This window comes from Haliotis rubra, unplaced genomic scaffold (assembly GCF_003918875.1).
Source record: "Haliotis rubra isolate DU_JTF1 unplaced genomic scaffold, ASM391887v1 Scf1341, whole genome shotgun sequence".
Lineage (NCBI taxonomy): Eukaryota > Metazoa > Mollusca > Gastropoda > Lepetellida > Haliotidae > Haliotis > Haliotis rubra.
The window spans coordinates 24,899-49,442 of NW_025765272.1; the positions used below are offsets into that span (position 1 = coordinate 24,899).

General features: G+C 40.0%; 1 protein-coding gene across 1 annotated transcript in view; it reads left to right on the top strand.

Annotated features, from left to right (window-relative positions):
* The first annotated feature begins 311 nt into the window (after positions 1–311).
* LOC124267866 (maestro heat-like repeat-containing protein family member 1) overlaps positions 312–24,544 on the top strand; it is a 67,585-nt gene continuing 43,352 nt past the window's right edge. Inside the window, 13 exon segments of the mRNA XM_046702854.1 lie at positions 312–492; positions 8,104–8,249; positions 10,042–10,173; positions 12,324–12,401; positions 12,403–12,487; positions 13,959–14,057; positions 15,821–15,972; positions 17,096–17,236; positions 18,155–18,247; positions 18,788–18,866; positions 20,493–20,606; positions 22,717–22,790; positions 24,255–24,377. Coding sequence (XP_046558810.1) covers positions 435–492; positions 8,104–8,249; positions 10,042–10,173; positions 12,324–12,401; positions 12,403–12,487; positions 13,959–14,057; positions 15,821–15,972; positions 17,096–17,236; positions 18,155–18,247; positions 18,788–18,866; positions 20,493–20,606; positions 22,717–22,790; positions 24,255–24,377 — 1,374 coding nt within the window. The 5' untranslated portion in view covers positions 312–434.

Below are 24,544 nucleotides of genomic sequence, written 5' to 3' on the forward strand. Positions count from 1 at the left end.
CATGCACGTCGTCATATGAACGAAGTATTCTCAAGCTCGACGTTAAACCTAATTTCACCTCACCTCACCTATCGTGGAGATGACGGGCAAATTTGTTCATTTAGGCCTCTCAAATTTATCAAAGTATTCGATTATTTCTCCTGTTTGTTATTTTGTGTGCAAAGATACGAATATATCTCTTGATAGTCGCAAACTATCAAAATTGATTCACCAAGCGAGATTTGAACTCAGCGTACGCGTGTTAAGCTTAAAACTCGAATTCTGCAGAATCGATAACGTCATTAGAGTTAGCTCCCTTCCATAAACAGCCTCTCACTTCCGCTTACCGTCATGTCACATGATTTCAGTTTGTAGGAGGCACAAGACTTTAAGTTACAGCTACAATTATTATAGGAGCGGAGAGACATTTGCACAGTTTGGTGGGTGTCAATTAGATGATCATGCCTGGGCCGGAGGGAGACGCTGTCAGGGGGACCGGGGGCCAGGTGGACGGTAAGTGGTAGCGAGGTGCGGGCACTTGCAGAGAAACATCCAACACTGATACATGTAGGATTGTCTTATGGCTACTGTCATTGCACGTCGTTCACCTAAAGTGGTTAGAAGCACGTTTACTCCACTGGGGTATATATCTATCAGCCAAAATAAAATCCCAGATTTTATTTCCTAATCTTGCTGATTTTGTTGGGTGCACTTTTAGAATCAATCAAAACAATCTCTCCTGAACCTGAGGGTGATATTTGCTGTAGCTCACCTCATACTAAGACAAGCAACCAGTTTTATGAGAATCTCTTGGACATGAACATGCAACCTTGGGATTGTTAGACTGACAGTTAACTGTTATTCAAATGAGCTACACAAACACTGCCATTATGTGTAATTAAATTTGTCTAATAGTAGCGACCATGAAATTGCTGAGTCCCGTACTGGGATTCAAACCATGGACTTTTGATCCGAAGTTGGATGCCTTGTCCATATGACCAAAGAGGTTAACCCCATCACAAACTGACATGGTAAGGATGTCATCTGTGGGATGACTCCACTCCCTGCCAAATAGTCATGACTAAGAGATTATGGAAATGAATGGAGAGGGTCAAATGGTTCATTGTAAGGGCCCCAGATAAGGACCTTATCGGCGTATGTACGGATAAAAAATATGCAAGATACGGTAGGAAATAATTTAGAAAACGTAGGAGATACGCACCACAGCAATGGTGTACGGTCTTAGAATCATTTGCAGACATATTTATATAAAACATGTCAATCTGATTTCAAGCAGTGTCCTGTATTTCATTTACGTGATAGCGACACGTAGCAAACATTGTGTTTTGGGAATCCTGATTGCTAAGGAAACCGCATACCACACCCAATCATCTCGGTTAGATTTGATTGATCAAAATTGTGCATGTGTATGTAAACATGGCGGCACAGAAACAAATTACAAGTTTGTTTCAGACACAAGACTGTGCTTCAACAACTTGTAAACGGTCCAGTATTCAAATTGTACGAATAGTGAATGAACTGCTTACTAGTATCACTTGTTTGTCTTGTCGTAGCCACACTCCATTAAATTCCATTCAGTACTCTAAATGTACTCTTAAGTTTTTCTAGTAGTAACTTGTTTGAAATCAAAATCAGTAATACAGAGATGTTTCATGTAAAACTACCTGAAGCTGCTATTTTACGTATTTTCCCACTTCAATTAGTAATCTTTAATATACGTAAACTAAATTCGACAGATATGCACATATATATTTTGGAAATTATGTTATGCAGGATTTCATACCTACCCTGTCTTGTTGCTTAGTAACGCTGGTTTCACTTTCCAACGATGAGTTGAACTACAAACTTTAGCACCTAAACAAGCTGGTATTGTTTATGAAATAAACTGAGAAACTGATGTCTCCAGTTTCCTTATCAGTAACCATGGTAACACCCCACAGAACATCTGCACATTGGATAAATTGGACATGTACATGTAGCCTCATGTTAATCACGAGAGCAGTAATCACATTCATTCACTAGGGACGGATAATCCATAATTTCGACTTTTGTGAAGATTATTTTATGTAGTACACATTAACATTTTAAGAGAGAAAGTGAAGAAAACACATATGAATTGTCAACCTTACAGATTATCTGCACTGAGTGTGCTACCGTCTCACATGCAACAATAGGTGAGTGAGTGAGTTGAGTTTTACGCCGCACTCAGCAATATTCCAGCTATATGGTGGCCAAGAATAGGCCATCTCGTGTACATGTTATGCCTTTGACTGTTGATTGCAGCATATTGTTTAGAGGATGCAACGTAATCAATTTCTGATGTCATGAATAATAGATATCATACTTTCCCTAACAATGAAGCACTGTGATGTAGTAGCTTAAATTCACCAATCAGCGTTTAGAATTCCTAAAATGGGCATGTGCAAATATTGGAAATAATTGTGTACAAGCATCGTACGCTTACTGGTAATATTAAAGTATTTGTGTCTGTTTAGGGGCAAGTGGTTAAAGCAGAGATGCCAACCTCTACGATTTTGTCGTAGTCACTACGAATTTTAGCCTCAAACTATGCCAATATGATTGTACTAGAAATTCTACGAAATTTGAAGAAAGTTAATTAAAATTCGGATATATAGACTAAAACATATATTTTCGTTGATTATGTATATTTTCGGACTTCACGTACCTTCCATTCAAAATCGCAAAATCAGTCGTAACCTGATCGCAAATGTCTCAATGGACTCGTAATTTGGTCGTATGTCAGTCGTCATGAACTTGCTTTCCCTCGCAATGAGATCGCATTGTTTTTGCGTTCCTTTATTTCTTTCTCTCAGTATATTACTTGAGGTAAGCGAGCCCTAACCATGTGTTGTTGAGACGTTGTTTATACGTGGTTGAAGAAACCCCTAACACCATATACCCTATAACATTGATATACTGAGAGAAACAAGTAGGGAAACAATCCCCCCTTCTTTACGAGTGTGGTATTGTTACTGTACTTCAGATTGGGATAGTATATACAACAATTATGTTCCTTTACTTCTTTCTCTTAGTAGATTACTTGGGGTTAGGAACCCCAAACCATGTTGCTAAACCCAACTTGACACACTCAGAGCGGCATAAACAAAAGAATAACAAACATATACAGTCTGACATGTTTATTAATGAGGTGAGGTGAAATTGGGTTTAACGTCGTGCTTGAGAATATTTCGCTCATATAATGACGTGCATGCATGTGTATGTGTATGTGCGGCTGCTTGTACTAGCCCAGACTGAAGCTGGTTTTATGGTGCTAGCCCACTGAGATACCATGCCGCAGTGAAGCATGAATACCCCACTCAGACACATTATACTGACTCCGAGCCGACCAGTCCTTGTTGTACCCATTAATGCCGAGTGCCAGGCAGGGACCAACAAGTACCATATTTTAACGTCTTTTGGTATGATGCGGTCGGGGATCGAACCCACGACCTTCCGCGCTCCGGGCAGACGCTCTAACCACTACCCCGTGGAGGCGGTCTGTTTATTAATAACAATGAAAGTAATAATGAATGTTATAACAGTACATAAATGTACGTGTCTCACACCCCACACAAACATAGACATGTACACATATAGATGTCCATCTAGCACACTGCTCGTCCCAAAAGTTATTCACAAATACTGGTCCTGAGGTGTGGGTTTGAGGGTCACCATTCTGTCCTGCCAATGAACTGCTCCTCGGGCTTCATCGTTGAAGTATTCTTGAAGGTAAAGCCTCTGAGACCTCGCAGCTTTATGGTCACGGTTTGGAGGCTCAGGAGGAATGTTTTGTCTTCATCCAGTTGTACCCTTTGTCTCCATCCACCTAAGATGAGTCTTTGATTTTCACCCTCATGGTCACCCTCTGCGTTCATTATGTCTGGGTACCTGGACCTCAAGAGGTTGTGAAGTACTGTACAGCAATTTTTCGGGCCTTGATGCAACACAGTCATCTGTTAGCCAGGATACTGAAAGCATTCTCGACCACTTGTCCTCCTCTGGATATGCAGTAGTTGTATATCAATTCTTCCTATGTCATGTTCCTCTTGGCCCATGGTGTCATTAGATATGTTCTTAAGGCTAAATTCTTGCTCAATAGGCTCAGAAGGGGTGATACAAAGTGTACAAGTGTCCAAGTGATGTTTCAGATCAGATGCATTAAAGATTTGGGCATCTGACTAGTGTCCAAGACCTCCAGTATCCACCCACAAGAATTTGTAGTTGTGGTCCACAAGCGCCAGGAGAACAATGGAGTAGCAAGTTGTATAGACACACCAGGAGTCGCTTCCACTCTGTGTAGGTGCCCGGATTTTGATGTGCTTTCCATCTTGGGTCCCTATGGCATGAGGCACTTGCCATCGAAGTTCGAATTGTCTGGCTATTTCCTACCACTCTTCTGGCATAGAACGAGTCTTGAATACCTTGTCTCTGTAGGCCTCCACGATAGCCCAACAAACTTGGGATACCATATGTTGTATGGATGACTTGATGACCCTGTAGCTTTAGGCCACCAGTGGCTAAGTGTCTCAATGTCAGTGAGAGTTTCAACCCTGCTTGCAAAGAGGGTCTGTAATTGGTTCCTTCTTCTGTGATGTTGGGCCCTATTCTCTCTGAGCCAGTTTCGGACACAAAACTCACATCTTCGCCTTCTTCCTCTTTTATTATTATGTTCTCTGATTAATGCCAAGGTGTAGTCGTTCAATTGTGCTTCTGCTTCAGCTTGCAGGGCAAGGGCCAATACCATTTCAATGTCCATCATCTATGTATGTTGTCACTGTGCTGGTCAGGCAAAGAATGACGAGATCGCTGCCGGATGAGTGCCGTTCGCGGTCGCCTTTTTATATGAGTTTTGCAGCCCACTCTCCAATGGGGACTTTGTGAGTCGCATAGATCCTGAAAAAGGTCCTCATTGTCCTACTTGAGTCACAATGAAGTCGCATGGAGTCACACTGATCGCAACTCGATTGCACTTGATTGCAGACATTGTCTTAATGCTCGTACTCCAGTCGCAAGTCAGTCGCAGATGTTGTCTCTGTGGTCTCAACCAGGTCGGCGTCACTCGGCACAAGCTCTCCCGAAAGGTCGCCAGTATGCTCGCGCTAGGGGGGACGACCACTGCGACCCAGTTGCGATCTATAAGACTGATCGCATCAGTCTCAGTGAAGTCGCCATAAAAATGAAAATAAAGAATGTTTTGGTCGTAGACAGGTCGCACACCGTATTCGGTGTAAACGGAAAGTTAAAATTGGTAGCCAAAAACTATGCGACCGTTGCGATTGATAATCGCAGTGAGGTCTCGTGTGGTCTCAGACAAGTCGCAGTTTGGTGTAACCCACCCATGACTATCAGCTCTCAGGGAAGCTACCATATAATTTATTCCCCCCAAATTATGTATATAGATTACAATATTAAATTAAAAAATATGAATGAATTAATGCAACGTTGCATTAAATCGACTCTCACACCCTCCACTAGCTGAGGACCAGTGAAGGTCTGGGTTAGAATGAATCTTCAGTAACCCATGCTTGTCGTAAGAGGCGACTAACGGGATCAGGTGGTCAGGCTTGCTGACTTGGTTGGAACATGTCATCGGTTCCAAATTGTGTAGATCGATGCTCTTGCTGTTGATCACTGAATTGTCTGTTCCAGACTGGATTATTTACAGACTGGCGCCATATAGCTGGAATATTGCTGAGTGTGGTGTAAAAGTAAACTCACTCACTCACTCCACTTGCTGAGCATTATTTCAAGCGAACCCCATAGAGTTATGTCCCTATGCACAACTTGTGATTGAAACCAGTTCGGCAAACACTGACATCACCGCATGCGACCAAAATATTGTCAAATGTGTGACATTGTGCCTTTAATTTGCATGCCATGGCACAGATGCAATATTTTCAATTTGAAAATTGTGACAAATTTTGCATCCATCTCTCATTAGTTACCATGGTTACGATTGTCACTCGTTTTATGAAGGTAACCATGAGTCTACTGATACTGAGCTAATGACTCCAGTGAATGACACACAATATCTTGATATGACCTTATCATAAGGAAGTTGTTTTTAACCACTCACACTATCTGGTTTGAGGAACTGAGTACTTTATCTTTCTCAGATTACATTTCATTGCTTCAGCTTCAGGGCTGCTTGTTTTTAATTATTGTAAATGAAAAATAGAAGTAAGCTAACTGAATTTGGATGTTTCATTTCCACTGATCTGGTCAAAGGCTATAAATTGAAACAGTGTGCATATATCGATTTTACAATGAGTAAGGGTCAAAGAATATGTAAGAAATTTGTCTGTAGATTAAATATGATGTGTCACTATCTTGGTTTCTCAATGACATATCACAAACTTGGTTTGATTATGACACATGTCACATATTTGGTTGATAAAGACGTCACTGAAAACATGGTGTGATAATGGCACATGTCACATATTTGGTTTGATAATGACATGTCACATATTTGGTTTGATAATGACACATGTCATTAACATGGTTTCAAATTGACACATCAACAACTTGGTTTGATAATGGCATGTTTTTATGTTGGTTTCCAAATGACACATGCCACTAACTTGGTTTGATAATGATATGTGTTATCTTGGTTTCCAAATGACACATGCCACTAACTTGGTTTGATAATGATATGTGTTATCTTGGTTTCCAAATGACACATGCCACTAACTTGGTTTGATAGTGACATGTGTTTCTTGGTTTCAAAATGACACATGCCACTAACTTGGTTTGATAATGATATGTGTTATCTTGGTTTCAAAATGACACATGACTAACTTGGTTTGATAATGATATGTGTTATCTTGGTTTTAAAATGACACATCACTAACTTGGTTTGATAGTGACATGTGTTTCTTGGTTTCAAAATGACACATGCCACTAACTTGGTTTGATAATGATATGTGTTATCTTGGTTTCCAAATGACACATGCCACTAACTTGGTTTGATAATGATATGTGTTATCTTGGTTTTAAAATGACACATCACTAACTTGGTTTGATAGTGACATGTGTTTCTTGGTTTCAAAATGACACATGCCACTAACTTGGTTTGATAATGATATGTGTTATCTTGGTTTCAAAATGACACATGTCACTAACTTGGTTTGATAATGATATGTGTTATCTTGGTTTCAAAATGACACATCACTAACTTGGTTTGATAGTGACATGTGTTTCTTGGTTTCAAAATGACACATGCCACTAACTTGGTTTGATAATGATATGTGTTATCTTGGTTTCAAAAAATGACACATGTCAACTTGGTTTTGATAATGATATGTGTTATCTTGGTTTTAAAATGACACATCACTAACTTGATAGTTTGATAGTGACATGTGTTTCTTGGTTTCAAAATGACACATGCCACTAACTTGGTTTGATAATGATATGTGTTATCTTGGTTTCCAAATGACACATGTCACTAACTTGGTTTGATAATATGTGTTATCTTGGTTTTAAAATGACACATCACTAACTGGGTTTGATAGTGACATGTGTTTCTTGGTTTCAAAATGACACATGCCACTAACTTGGTTTGATAATGATATGTGTTATCTTGGTTTCAAAATGACACATGTCACTTACTTGGTTTGATAATATGTGTTATCTTAGTTTTAAAATGACACATCACTAACTTGGTTTGATAGTGACATGTGTTTCCTGGTTTCAAAATACCACATGCCACTAACTTGGTTTGATAATGAAGTTCCAGTGACATTCTTTGATAGTGACGTGTCAGTAATTTAATTATATAATCACTGGTTAATAATTTGATTTGATAATGACATATCACAAACTTGGTGTGAGGATGTTTATAAGCCTGATGCTCTGAAGAAGGTTGTGCTCTCTACACACAGCTGGTTTTGCATGAATCAACTTTAAAATTCTGTTCCTCTTACATCTGTTCTGATTTTCCCCGGTAAAACCTTTGTGTTTTATGGAGAAAATCAGAAATCAGAAAATGACCTCCAGAGTCTTGGCTTTATTACTCTGACTTATGTCCATGTATCTAAAACTCCTTAATCCTTAATGACTCCTTGTGTTCCACTATTTTGGTAGAGATTACAATGGCACTGATTGATGCTGCACATGACCGGAATGAGGAGGCTCGAGAGATCATCTCCAACTCGCTGTATGACCTCGGCAAGAAGAAACCGTCTCTGGTTCTGAGCTCATGTTATACATATCTTAAAAAACACAATAAGGTAAGGCTTCAGTAACCTGGCATTCTTTTTTGATCCCGTGACGATCCGGGTTAGAGCTGATCTTCAGTAACCCATGCTTGTCCTATGAGGATACTAACGGAACTTTGTTGACACATGTTTTCACATCCCAATTGCATAAATCGATCCTCATGGTGTAAATCACTGGATTTTCTGGTCCAGACTCGATTATTTACAAACCACATCATAGAGCTGAAATATGTGTGTGGTGTTAGACAATAAGCAAACAAGCAAAGACATACATTCTTGACTGAGGAAGTCCTGTTTGCGTTATAATGTTCATTTGATTGTTTGTGGTTGTGTGTTGTCTACTGTCACACCCCTCAGTATTCAGTCTATACGTTGGTGGTCTGTAAATGCACTAATCAAGACCAGACAGTCCAGTGATTGAACCTCGCTCTAAGATAGCACCATATGACACTTGCTTTAACTAAGTCAGTGAGCCCTACCACCCAATCCTGTTAGTAGCATCCCAACACAAGCAATAGCTCAAGGAGCAGATTTATTATAGCTATTTCCCAAGGATTTCTGGGTTCGAATTGGTCCCCAGCAACCCATGCACCTTGGGATGGGATGGTCAGGCTCAGTGACTTGAGTGTTAGCTTGTCAGCATATCTCGACAGTGTGCATCCTTGCTTATAGCATTAGTCACTGGATTGTCTGGTCCAGGCTTTGCGGCAGACTGCAACCAGACAGCTTCAGTACTGCTGAATGTGACTGAGCTGTTAAGCTTGTGTTTGTTAAGCTTTGTGTGTTAAGCTTTGTGTTGTGTTGCTTTGTTGTTTTTGCTTTTAAGCTTTGTTGTTGTTAAGCTTTGTGTTGTGTTAAGCTTTGTGTTGTCAAGCTTTGTGTTGTGTTAAGCAACAAGCAAATATCGTTATTATTTATTTTTGTGTTTCCAAAGCAACAAGTTTCAAATGAGGTAGGTTTTTTTTCCAGAGCAAAGCACACAAACTGATTCTCTTTGTGTTTTGTTAACATATGAGTCCAATGATGAACCTTTTTCTATTCGGATGAATTTTTTTTATATTTTCACTGTTACTTTCCTGATGTAGTAATGAGTTGGATTTTCGCTGATATACTCAGGAAGTTTTGATAATATTTTATGAAACCTTGTAAGCATATCAGATGTAGTATAGCATACAACCCACATTAAAGGTTACATGCAACGCAAAACACAACTTTGCAGATTCTGATACCTTTCGGTATGGACTTACCGTAACTAATTATCAAACATGCAAATCAACTTATAAAGTTGAAAAATAATGCGATGAAAAAAATCCTGCGATATCAGAGTTCAAACAATCCACTAAAAGTGGTTTCAACTGCTGTGCTGGGTGAATAGTGGTGCAGTCAATAGGTTCGTGGTGAGCGAGATGCTATACATAGTGCATGTGCAGTGAGCTGAGTTTGGTTTTTACATGGCTTTAGCAATATTCCAGCAACATCACGGCAGGGGACACCAGAAATGATCGGCAAATAAACCAGCCAGTGACCCGGCCTTCGTTACACTTAAGTACACGCCCACTCGCTCTGACTGGGTTCGGTATCCCGGATGCTTCGTTTGAGGGTAGTAAACCCAAGTACAAAATATTGCACTTTTGATTTTCAATTGTACGCTTATAATTTTGTTTATTTGTTTTTTCATAATCAGCAGTGTATGTTATATGCCATGAATAAATGATAATTGTGTTTTAATTATGTTTATTTTGTTGGTTGCATCTAAGCTCTAAGATATGTCATAAAAGTACTTTCCCTGATTCTACTATTTCAGCTGTCAACAGATCACCGTATTGTGATACTCAACGCTCTGGAGCGTATCCTGAAGGAGGTCCTAGATAACATTGATGTCAACCTGGCTGTTGACCTGATCCACCAGGCTGCAGATGAACTCACACAGTCTAAGGTAGGGACCTTTTCTTTATTATTATAGGATATTTATATATATATACACAGTGAGACCCCTGGTATCCGGACTCTAGATATCAAGAAACCTTGCCTCTCGGTAAATTTTCATATAAAACCGATCTCTTAAGCAGCCTTCACACAGCAAACTAAAGTTTGACAAGTCATGTTATTAGAATTGTAAAAGTTGTCAAACTTGCGTTTTCACACGTCAAACACATGTTGTCAAACTTTCATGTCATTTGAGCGATGCCATTTTGTAGGTCGTGTTGACTAGAAGACCAAAACATCACATGAATAGTTTGTTGACTGCGATTGGTTGTTTCTGAACAACACGAGTTTGACAAAACTTCACATGTCAAACTTGAGTTTGACAACGCCGAAAGTTTGATGGAAAAGTTGGTGAGACCGATCCTATTTCTCGACAACAGTTTGACAACTATGAAATTGGTGTTGGTGGCAAGTTGTTGGAATGTTCTCACACTCAAACTCGACATGTGTTGTTAAACTTTAGTTTGCCGTGTGAAGGTCACTTTACGCTATAAAAGTGACTGTCTATAATGGATATGTGGTTTCTGTTTCTGAACGGTAAATTTTACAAACCAACCTGGCTAAGTCAACACAATATTTACTCACTTATCCGCACTAAGCTTTGATCTTGTGAAGAGAAGCGTGAAGAGTCCCACGTGTCTTGACACGAGACAAGGTCTACTAATCTGGATTAATGACCAATCAGCAGAGTATTGGTGGTGATTAGTTGGCCTATCTGACACTGAGTGAATTGTAATTGGCAAATCAAAATGACCATGCTGTTTTGGAAGTGATTTTAAACCAGAAGTGTATGCTCGCTACCGATTCAACACCAAAGCCTGGATGACAGAAATCCAGACATCCGGATATTTGGTTTTCCGGACGATTTACACAAAAACGAATGTGTCTGGGTATCTGGGGTCTCACTGTATAGCGCATATATACACGCAACTAGTGCATGCTCAAGGCTCTGTTTTTTTCTCCTCGATCATTGGATGTCATTCTCAACGGCACATTGTATTAACAATCTCAACTCCCTGGGGATCATACAACTCTTGCAGCCACTAGAGGCACCAAGTTAATGTGACTTTCCCATCCTTACGAGGTACCCAATCACAGCTGAGTGGACTGGGTCACATAGTCACAGTACTTTGTCCAAGTTTATTACGTTGCTGTACCAGCAACTAGGTGTTTGCACGTATTCATGTGACCACCATCTGGTCATTTACCAATGGATTCGTGGGTTCTTTTAAGTGCACAGGGTTGTGTACTGTACACTAGGGGTTGTGACAACACTGAAAGAGTCTGCACTCAAAGTTGACTCCATGGTTATATAGTTCACATTTCCAATTTCTGCACCTAGTAGACGTTTCTTCAAAATTTTCATTAATGCAAAATCCTAGAATACAGTAGGGACTGTGTGAAGATGGAGGGAAATTAAAAAAAATGTGTCTCTGTAAAAGAAGTTAACATGCTACACAGGGGCTTGTAATGCTAAAAACTGCCCTCAAGGTATATACTGTCATTGACGGTGTCTTAGTACTACGGAAAGGGATGTAACGAGGTCAACACACCGAGTTCGTTTCAGTGCGAATTCAACACTGCTCACTGTATTTATCACATTTAAAGTAAGCACAATTTCAAGCCAATAGATTTACCTACAAAATGAGACATATAGCACAAAAATCGAAGCAGTACTTGGGAGCTAGGGTCGATTCCGAGCCAAAATCCCTACTCAGAATTTGTAGCGGTAACTCACCCATTTTCTTGTTTATTTCACAGTATACACATACGACATTCACCAAAACATGCTGAACTGATGGCGCCTGTCAGCGCGCTCATCGCCATTCTTTCGGAGACACTGACATCTCACTGTCATAATGAGTTTGCGTACATTTATTCATCACAAACAGAATTGTGCCTTGCCCGTTCGCCATTGACGCCTTGGCCTTAACCTGCCCCGCACTGAAAAGAGTCTGCGATTTGATTGGACATATTTTATTTTTAGCCAATGAGCTCCCTTGCTCTTTTAAGTGCAGGGCAGGTTAAGGCCAAGGTCTTACAAGCCCCTGTGATGCTACAGTTTACATTTTCTTGATTGTTGTGTCCCCTTATTAACAGGAAGTAGAGCCTGAGTGGCAGACGGCAGCCAGTGGCGTTCTGGTTGCTTTGGGAACCAAATATTGTGATGAGGTGATGGGGGGAACTTCTGGACCGATTCCAGCCTGGTGTCATTCCACACTTTTTCGTTGTACAGACCATTGGCAACTTGGCGTCTGCTAATGGTATGTTTACGGCACATTTGTTTAACTTACCACAGGGGAAAATGATACATAAGACTTGGTGAGGTGAGGTGAAATCGGGTTTAACGTCACATCGTGCTTGAGACTATTTCGCTCATATGACGACGTGCATGCGTGTGTATGTGAATGTACGGCTGCTTGTACTAGCACAGACTTAAGCTGGTTTTATGGTGCTATCCCACTGAGATACCATGCCGCAGTGAAGCATGAATACCCCACACAGACACATTGACTCCAAGCCGACCAGTCCTTGTTGTACCCATTAATGCAGAGCGCGAGGCAGGGACCTACAAGTACCATATTTTAAAGGCTTTGGGTATGATGCAGTCGAGGATCGAACCCGCAGCCTTCCGCTCTCCGCGGGCAGATGCTCTAACCACTACACCACGGAGGCGGTCCACATAGTCTTGGTAATATTGGACTTATGTGTCTGTGGTTGTTATCATTAGCATTTATTATGGTTATGATGATAGTGTATGTAACCATGGTAACTAAAAAAAGTGACCCCCCTTGCATGTCATGTACCATGGATAACTGGAATAAAGTAAAACTAAACTCAGTCAGTCAGTCAGTGCATGTCATGTACAAAATCAATGATGATCCCCTAATACATGTGTACAAAATTGATTTCTTTCCCCCCTCCCCCCCCTCCCATGAATTATTAATGTAATCAGCTAATGGCAAAACTATTATCTAACATGTATATAAAGTGGAATCCAGGAGAAAGTCTTGAGAGCTGCTGATCCTTGTCACATTATATATATCAATATCAGTCATTTCCATGTCCCAAAGTGGGAAGCGGGGGTATGTGAGCTGTGCTCACTTCTACACTTGTTTGTCAATGTAATAACCAGCCACAACTATAAACAATACAGCTGTTCTGGCCTAAAACATTATCTATTCTCATGAGAAAATTGTCACGTGTAATCCCAAATGATTGGCCCTGCTGACCCTACACCAACTTTCCGTTATGATAATGACTGGTCCCTTGAGAGGATTTAGTTACAATGGTGTTTTGTTTGATACCTCATATATGCCAAGATGCAAGATCTGACTAACTTGATGGGGACCCTCCACAAAACAGCATTGTTTGTTTTAGCCTTCTCTAACTAATAATAATGACTGGTCCCTTGAGGTGATGTTGTAACAGTGGTGACTATTTAATGTCAAGTGTATGACATGGTGACGGATTCTACCACCTTGCTGGAGACCTTCCACAAAACAATTGTTTGTTTTAGCCCTCCCTAACTAATAATAATGACTGGTCCCTTGAGGTGATGTTGTAACAGTGGTGACTATTTAATGTCCAGTGTATGACATGGTGACGGATTCTACCAACTTGCTGGACACGTTCAACAAAACAATTGTTTGTTTTAGCACTCGCTAACTAACTTTTATATTAATGACTGGTCCCTTGAGGTTATGTTGTAATGGTGATTTGTTTGATGCCCAGTGTATGCCATGGTGCCACATCTGACGGCCGTGCTGGGCACCATGCTGCCCATGCTGGGGATGATCAAGTTCGACAACATGAGATGGGTCTTCACTTCAGGTTAGTGTTGCCCTGTTCTGGAGTGAGTGAGGGAGTTGGGTTCAGTGCTGCTTGTAACATGAGAGAGCTAGGTTTTTTGTTACCCTGGACAGTGGAAAATCCAAAGTGGTGCAAAAGGTTTGTGCTTGCAAGTACACATGGAGTGAACTGGCACCATGTCACCCTTCACTTGCACACCACCTGCACCATGTCACACTCCACCTGCATCCCTTGACCATGTCACGGACACCTTGATTCTTCTGTCACGCATGAGGACCTGCCCATTGTAACATTAACCTGATGGTCAATGCTTATAAACGGGCGCTGAGTGGGGTAACTGACAGTGGTTAAAAAGGGTAGTGGGGTAACCGGGTGTTAAAGTGTTCGCTCATCACACCGAATGGGTACAATATGTGAAGCCCGTTTCTGATGTCCCCTGACAAACTATTGCTGGAATATTGCTAAAAGTGGTGTAAAACTAAACTCACGCACTCATGCTTTATCTCTGAAGTTAGTTTAGCAGCAGGAGCCTGCAACTTTGGTGGGATCCTGTTCACATGGGTAAAGTGTTGTTATATACTACTCAGTAGATGTTAGGGACCTCCTAATTCTTTCATACTACCATAACTTTGTTTGTTTGTTTCTTTGTATGTTGTTCAGATTGCCGCACTCAGCAATATTCCAGCTATATGGCGGCGGTCTGTAAATAATCAAGTCTGAACTAGACCATCTAGTGATCAACAGCATTAGTGTTGATCTATGCAAATGGGATACGATGACATGTGTCAACCAAGTCAGCGAGCCTGACCACCCGATCCCGTTAGTCGCCTCTTACGACAAGCATGGTTATTGAAGATCAATTATAACCCTGATCTTCACAGGTTATAGCTAAGGAAAATTAACCATAACAACTGTCATAAATGTGAAACAGTTGGGTGGTCTTTACTTTCTTTTGAGTAAAATACATTGAATCAGCAAAAACCAGTGGGTTCAGGTGTGTATGTTGAGTTGTGCTGCCTTTGATCATAAGGCTCCCTGTGAGCCTGTGTTATATATTAGTAAGTGTTATGAATGTTATCTTATCCTGAAATCCCTGTTGATGAGGAAGAATTGGTTGGTAGAGCATGTGAAAAGTCACTAAAAGTAATATCACCAGGACAAAATGGCTACTGATTATGAGCTGTACTTGAATCGCTGACTTTGGTTTGGTCTCCAAAAAATTCTGCTTGTTGGTGAGGCAATGTCACTTGCTCCAAATGGCTGCCATGATGTAACTGGAATAAAGATATTTTGTTTGTTTGTTGTTTAAATCTCAGCAATATTCCAGCAATCTGTAAAAAATTGAGTCTGGAGCAGACAATCCAGTGATTGACATCATGAGTATCGATCTACACAAATGGGATACGATGACATGTTCAACCAAGTCGGTGAGCCTGACCATCCAATCCCGTTAGTCGCCTCTTATAACAAACATGAGTTGCTGTAGATCAGTTCTAGGCCAGATCTTCACGGGTATGCACCCTTGGGAATTCAGGTTGAAAACAGATTCTAACCGCCACTGGTTTGTTGCACAGTTTTCAATGGTAGGGAGATATCAGTGTTGGTGTATACCATCACATGTCCTGGTGTATATTCCAGCCTTGTCCAGGTTCAGTGGTAGGAAGATATCAGTGTTGGTGTATACCATCACATGTCCCGGTGTATATTCCAGCCTTGTCCAGGTTCAGTGGTAGGGAGATATCAGTGTTGGTGTATACCATCACATGTCCCGGTGTATATTCCAGCCTTGTCCAGGTTCAGTGAAGCAATCCTGGAGTACATCGCCAACCTTGACAAGGCCCCGGACTCCTCCATCACCAAGGAGAAGTTCTCAGGGGAGATATTCTCGGCCTACGACATCATCTTCAACATCTGGCTGCAGTCCAAGGAGGCGAAGGTATTGTGTGTGGTGATTACAATGTGGAATGACGTGCATGTTGAATATTGGAAATCTGTTCATGTAATGAGAGGTTCTTATCTGTGTTTCCTCATTTGCATAAAACAACTGAAAAATGCTAAATTGTACTGTTTAAACTAAAAGGACTATGAAATACTACTTGGAGTAAAGTAGGAAAACAATTGTTTTGATTTAATATGTTAAAAAGTCCACTTGTTTTGGGGACATACTGTCCCTACAGTGTTTTGTTATCAGTTGCTTGAGATCGCAGGCCATGAAAATATAACAAAAGCAAAATGTCTTCCACCATTTACTGTCAACATAAATCATAATCATGAAAATCATTAGTGTTGGGAATTGGAAACCAAATCCACTATCGATTGTCGGATGACTTGTGGTGAACGATTATCGATTATAAACGAAATATATACATTTTTAATGTAATCACCAAGTTTAAGGGTTTTTCCCCAGGTTTTTTCTAATTATTTTTTTTTTATAACTAATACTGTCATGCATTGAAATGCACGCATGCAAGTAAGACACTGCAATTGTATTTAAACAATAAAAGTGGTTAAAATTTTACAATGCGCATAGCTTTACGCTGTTGAGCACGTTTGTTTGTGACTATTCATCAAATTAAATGCTTAGTATACTTAGTTCAAGGGTGTTCTACAAAAACAACAAATATTCTGATTAATCAAAAATGTTTTTTTTACAATCGATAATCATTTTTAATCCTTCTTTCGATCGATTTTCGAAAAAAAATTATCATCGGAACACCACTAAAAATCTTATTCATGATAATATCCCAGCTGGACAATAATAATTTTCCTAAAATATTCATAAATGGCAGAAACTTGATATGACATATAAAGATGGTTTCAAACAGTGTTAAGTGATTGCTGAAAAATGTTTTTGTTGGAGAAAATCAGTGCGTGTTTTGAAAAAGTAGGTAGCCTAACTGTTGATTAGATACCTCTTACTTTAATTTGGAGTTGTTTTGACCAATCAAAATCAGGCATCCATCACTGTTATGGTAGACTGACCAATATATTCTGCATAAGAAATATATCTGTAGGTGTCAGTGGTGATCAGATGTTAATAATCTTGATAATTTTGACAGCTCCGTCTGGCAATAGTTGAGGCGGTGGGTCACATGACACACGTCATGGACCAGGACAAGCTGGAGGAACAGTTCCCCAAGATACTGCAGGGCATGCTGGGATTGTACCGGCGCCATCCGGAGCCGTACCACATCACTCAGGTAATGGTCACATAATGGCATTAAGTTGCTTGTCATTTGGCAAGGAGCTGAAGAATGACGTAGTACACACTTTAAATTGAAATGGCCACACAAATAACAAACAAGGCACAGTCCCCAGAAAGGTTGCATCATTATGTTTGACATTGTGTGTCTGGAATGTGTGACCTGGTTGTTTGTGAGTCATTGAAAAGAGGATTGAGTGGTTTCTGGAATGTGTGACCTGGTTGATTGTTGCATTGAGTGGTTTCTGGAATGTGTGACCTGGTTGATTGTGTGTCATTGAAAAGAGGATTGAATGGTTTCTGGAATGTGTGACCTGGTTGATTGTGTGTCATTGAAAAGAGGATTGAATGGTTTCTGGAATGAATGACCTGGTTGATTGTGTGTCATTGATGGTTTCTGGAAAAGAGGTCATTGGAATGTGTGACCTGGTTGATTGTGTCATTGAAAAGAGATTGAAATGGTTTCTGGAATGAATGACCTGGTTGATTGTGAGTGGTTTCTGGAATGTTTGACCTGGTTGACTGTGTGTCATTTAAAAGAGGATTGAATGGTTTCTGGAATGTTTGACCTGGTTGATTGTGAGTCATTGAAAAGAGGATTGAATGGTTTCTTGAATGAATGACCTGGTTGATTGTCATCATGACCAGACAGTGTGGGTTGTTGCCAAGGCTGGCTTGCTCCAAACTCTCTCATCAACATGTTGCTCTGATATATCAGTGACGTGATGCTGACAGCAGTATAAGACAACAACACTCACATATTTACTTGGCTACATGATCAGAAAGATTAAGCAGTATGAAAATTATAAACACTGTTGTCTTTTAAGAAGAATACCATCTAATCGTTGTTAAATCTTACTCAATTGAATTCATTTAAGTATTTTTCTCCCCATCTATGTTTTCATTTTGTCTTCAGGGTCTGTGCATGGTCCTCGATGCAGTGTGTAAGGAAGAGAGCCCCATTCTGGAGCCACACTTTGACAACCTCTTCAATATTCTCTTTGCACAGGTAAGACAACTCGTTATGTTTGTCCACAGGTGAATGGGAAATGAATGTCAGATCACAAATGTGAATGGATTTTACACCAGAAATGGTATATGCGCTATCATCCTTAAACTTGTTATACATTTGTCTATAGATTTAACACTAGAATGGATATTAGCATCCTCAACACTATTTAAGACATTTTGTGCTTTTGTCTATGGAGTTCACAATTTTGAAAAATTGTTTGAGATTGAATGTCGTCACTAACTCTGTGGTATGTGTAAATCCATGAAGATCAGGGTTACAATTGATCTTCATCAACCCATGCTTGTTGTTAGAAGCAACTAACAGGGTCACATGCTTAGGCTCATTGACTTCCTTTATGCATGTCATTGTGTAAATTTATGTTCATGATTACATGATTGTCTGGTCCAGACTTTTAATATTTGCAGATCGCTGTCAAATCACTGATTGCCAAATGTAGTTAAGTGCAGCGTTACACAACAAACAAAGCATTTGTTAAGTCTGTAATGTTGTATAGAAGACTGAACCTATCTGTTCCAGGTACTGCAGGTTCCCGACTACACAAACCCACTGAGTATCAAGAACCACAACGAGCTTCTCAGATCGTTTACCATCATCGGTCAGTTGGCACTCATAAATCTTCTGTTCGGCATAATTCAGTTGCTTATATTTAACATCTCGATGATATACTGCGGCAGTGTAAGACATGATATACTGCAGCAGTGTAAGACATGATATACTGCAGCAGTGTAAGACATGATATACTGCAGCAGTGTAAGACATGATATACTGCAGCAGTGTAAGACATGATATACTGCAGCAGTGTAAGACATGATATACTGCAGCAGTGTAAGATGATGATATACTGCAGCAGTGTAAGATATGATATACTGCAGCAGTGTAAGATATGATATACTGCAGCAGTAAGTGTATAGCAGCAGTGTAAGATGATACTGCAGCAGTGTAAGACATGATACTGCAGCAGTGTAAGATATGATATACTGCAGCAGTGTAAGACATGATATACTGCAGCAGTGTAAGACATGATATACTGCAGCAGTGTAAGATATGATATACTGCAGCAGTGTAAGACATGATATACTGCAGCAGTGTAAGACATGATATACTGCAGCAGTGTAAGACATGATATACTGCAGCAGTGTAAGACATGATATACTGCAGTAGTGTAAGAATTATGTCAATGATGCCATGTTTATTTAGCATATTTTTGCTTAACATTTTGTTAAAACCTCTTTTTGAGTAATGTTTATTTGTTAAGGGAAAGTGGCAATCCTCTGTCCCATCTCTAAAATGGTTTTATTCAAACCATATCTCTAAAACAATATGTATTAATCTTGAAATCACACATAGGTTGTCAACTAATGCTTTAGTGTTATACCTTTACAATTTCTGTTTTAAAAAAATTTCACATTAATAATAATAATAATGAGACAACAAATCATCTGCACAACAAAGCATGCTCAAAGTGCTAACACCCTGATTATTATTACCCCGGATAACCCAAGCTGCCTGTTAGGCGCTAGAAGGTTATAGTCACATGACTCTATCCAACCGGGTACCCATTTTCTGTTGGGTGAACAGAGGCAATTTTGAACAAACTCACTTGCCTAAGGTGAGACCACATGTATCACATGTGCTCTTCGTTGTGGGGCAGGACGGAAAGTCCTAGAAACTCTCAGGAGTCAAGTTTTCAAACATGGTCACCCATCCAAGGACTGTCCGAGCTTGCCGTTGCTTAACTTCAACTGATTCGTGACCTGCGCTCTGTGCACATTGACTGTTCATGGCTGTTTTTCTGGACAATATCTCGGAAACTTCTTTGTTTTTGTCGTAAAACTTTGCACTCACACAAAACCAAAGAAAGTAGTGAGCCAGTGCCTTTTGCTGTTTAGATTGTGTTTAGAGTGCTTCCTTAAACATTTCTTTGCCCAAATATCGTGAAATAAAATTACAAAACCCTGAATCCCTATTCCATGGAAATGTTTTGATAGCTCAATAACTGCTCTTGTATAAGGACAGATAGATTAGATATCAATACAGTCACTGAGTTGACAGATCGCTTTTGTGTCCCAAGCTGTAACAGTCAGATCATGTCTTCATTTGCCTCATCTAGTTTTTCATTTTGACCAAGAAAACTTACTTGTTGATTCGCAAGACAAAATGTTATGCACACTGTTTAATGTGATGAGTGAATTTTGAACCAAATGTTAATATTGCTCCTCAGCCCGGTCATTTTCGGGGCGACTTGTTGGGCTGCTGCTTCAGAAGTTGGAGACGACCAATGAGAAGACAAGGATTGGTGTCCTCACCATCTTCAAACACATCATTAACTCTGCAGGTAGGAACTGAGAGTTATCTCCCTGATGTTGCATTTTGTGCAAGAGAATCTACAGTCACTGTGTTAGGCCAAATAAAAAAAAAGTGGTGGTTCCGATTACACCTCTTTAAAATTTAGGTTAGGTAGGTAGGATTTTTTTTTCTTTACATTTTTATTTTAGAAGTAAAGTATGAACTAATAACACATTTATCAATGTGTTATTGTTTATTCAGTCAAGCTTGCGGCCATCATTTCGATTTTCTCTGTCAGATTGACCGATGTCCATGGATGCCGGGAAAAAACAATGGTATCCGAAAGCTTATTTTATTCATACCTCTGAAAAAAACTAGGGTCAGCACCAGAATTCAAGGGTTGTTCGGGCAATCAGAACCACAAACAAATTTTTTTAGGCCTTAAGGGGGTATTTGGCCTGGTCTGGTGAGCAGCCTCTGATTGTTTGGTTTAAACACCACTTTGTGTAAACACCAGTCTGCTGATGCAGTAGTCTCTTTTGTTTATCATGTTTATCAACCAGGCAGTTTCCATCACTCTTAACGTGATTGGCCCCTTCTGTTGAAGATAGCTCTGTGGTAGTCCATTGCCATTGTAAGGCTGGAGTAAACCCCCTAGCTTGCAATACACAGCCATGAATGCCTTGTCAGAAAGAAAAGCAACAGAACATTGGTAGTGGTGATCTTGATACATCACTATATAAGTTGTATGCTACTCTTGATGGTAAGTACGGTCTGATGTATCCAGTGTCCCAGTAGGCGAGGGATAACACTGCTACAAAAAGGCGTACATCAGACCGTATTACCCAAGGGAGAAGTTTAGAATGTATTATCTTACCGCCATGTTGAATGTACAAAATTATTTTATTTTATTTTGAAGATCAATAAGCTCGCTACCGACTATATGACATGTAAACAAAATGGTGTCTGCCTCTCAAATGGATTTTAAGATCAGTGAAACATATTCTGACAAGCTTAAAACTTCTATAAAAATGGTTAATTATTAACCGTGGCAGTGGGTAATATTTTTTCCAGTTGTCACCCTCCAGGGAGGGGTGACATGGAAACATGTAAAAGTGTCATTGACCAATGAAATTAAAGTATCTTACAAGTTACATGAAGGTAAGATAAAGATGTTAGCAGGAGGCATAGGGGCTCTGTAGTCTGAGGCACTACCATTTGCTGTGCAGAGTTGCTTCCCTTGGACATGCCAAAACACAATGATCGTGGGTTTGATCCCTGTTCACGCTGATTATGTTTGTAGGTTTGTTAGCACCTGGTTCACTTTGGCTCTCCTCCGACATTGCTCATGCTGTTGATCACTGGATTGTCTGGTCCAGACTTGATTAGTTACAGACAGCCTCCACATAATTGGGATATTGCTGAGTGCTGCTGCAACCAACCAACCAACCAACCAACCAACCAACCAACCAACATTTTGACAACACTGAGGATAAAGATTTCTAGACAGACAGACAGACACAGACAGACAGACAGTGCCCATTGGATTATTCTAATACACAGAGAAAATGCTTTGATTTCACTCAGGACACACCTGGATATAGACTGGAAGGGGCAATGGACAGCATCTTCCTGTTGTAGTTGAATGTAAACTAGTATCTGTATATGTGGAGCTAACCAACAGTTACCCTACAGTTTACAGAGCTGTCAACCCCTAAAGATGGTTTGGTGTGAGACTGAAAAAAAATAAGCCGGGGTCCTGGTGGGGGTCTCGGTTAGCCCCCCCGCCCCCGAAAATGAAGTTTAGTGATTTTCAGGAGCATTTGGAGCCTTCTGGTGGCATTATTTTGACACTAAAAGATGCATGCTAATAAATAATAATAAGCCGAATCATTCGCATAAACATCGTTTTAGTACTTCGTTCATTCAGGCGTTCTTTCAATGTTCAACCTTATGCAAAAACGAACGAAAATGCGTATTAATTTTGAAATTATTTTTGGCTACCAGATATGCGTGAGATTATTATTTGGAGGCGTGAGAGCGTGACATTTGTCAATAAAGCGTGAGACTCACACCAAATGCGTGAGAGTTGACAGGTATGCAGTTTAGGATAAGTCGACAGGTTCTGTGTGTTACCTGTACTGACTCGTGTGTTGCAGGCCCCTCCATGGAAGACAAGAAGGAGGTTGTTGTGTCTGGACTGAAGAACCTCTGCCAGGACACCAACAACAAGGTAAGCTCTTCCCTGGGCTTCATGTGGACCTGCTCGGGCTGAGAAAGTCATGGTGATCTTATTAGTTTAATTAATTCCAGTGTATGCTGCAAATAACAGTAAAATATTTGCTTTTATTTGAATCAATCAATCTTTTCTTATGGCCATAAACAATGTTACATCTTTGTAGAGGTGAGTTGTACTACTCGGATACTTGGTCCAATAAGAATAAGAAGCTTGTTTAATGTTACTCAATTCTATGTAAACTCTCAATTTGTAGAAAATAATCAATTCTGATGAAAGTTCCAACTTTCAACAAAGTGTAGATTGTTTTGTCTGATTTACCTGCAAACTGTCTGAATCCCGCCTCAGGATTTTACACAGACTTTTAAAATGGGAGCCATGGTGACTCACAATATTTATTTTTGGGAGTGATTTTCAATATTTGGGAGTCATGAAAAGTTTAATATTTCTTTGTGTTAATCATTCTCAGTGTGTAACTGTATGTCACACCACCAAATGAAACTACAGCATTGTTCAATTCAAACAACCAGGAATACTGTCTCCTCTGAGTTCTCTGGAACAATCTGACAATATCATTTTTTGCTTATCAAATCAATTTTATTGAACCGAGTTGTGAGGGTCACCCATAAAACTTGCGTCAAGCTTGACTGGTATGATAATATTTTGAGAGTCGTTTACAAAATTGTTGCGTCGAATACGCAGGAATCACGCATCATGTAAAACCCTGCCCCTTGACTCCATACTTGTTTTTCCTGGTTGTGTATGCAAGTGGCTTCTGAACCAGATAAGATTCCAGGCTCTGATCCATAAACAATACATGGTGCTATGACATTCATAATCCAATGACAATGCAAACTATATAGTAAAAATATGCTTAAACAGCTATATGGATCTGGTACCAGTACCAGCTTGTCTCTTCATGTTAATTTTGGTGCACAACTATTCTCATGGAACCAATGTTTGTCTTCACATGGTAAGTGAAGGACTGAGTAGCTCCCCGAACCCATTCCTGTGTTTACTTATTGGAGTGAGTGAGTTTGGTTTGGTTTTACCGCTTTTAGCAATATTCCAGCAATATCACTGCGGGGGACACCAGAAATGGGCTTCACACATTGTACCCATGTGGGGAATCGAACTCGGGTCTTCGGCGTAACGAGCGGACGCTTTAACCACTAGGCTACCCCACCGCCCCTTTACTTATTGGAATCCAATGACAAACAGATGGATAAGTGAGACCATATCAGTGTTTTCCATGGTCTGTGGAAGCTTGCTGACCTTGACCCTTCATGATATTTAAATACTCCTGGTCAGTGGTTCTGATTGTCAACATAGCGGGGCAGAGCCTAATGTGACTCACTCAATAAGCACTTTGAAATTGTTAAACTGATCATAACTTTCAGATCATAAATTGCTTTAAGATGATTGCAGGTTCTGTGTGTAATATGCACTTAAATATTTCAGGTGAAGAAAGTGTTTGCCCAGGTTGTCATAGCAATGGCTCACCATGGTTACCTGGAGTTGGAAGGGGGACAACTCATGGTGGAATTTATTGTCAGACAGTGTGCTCTTCCTGACGACCCACCGGTGAGTATGTCTACTTTTTTGGTCTAATGTTTTGGTTTTACTTTCAGAAAATACTGTTAGAATGTTCAATGTGGTCGTTCAGATCGATGTTTTATGTGTACAATTTCCTAATAATAGAGAGCTGACACATAATATCAACACACATGTTGGTGTTGAAAATGGGGTGT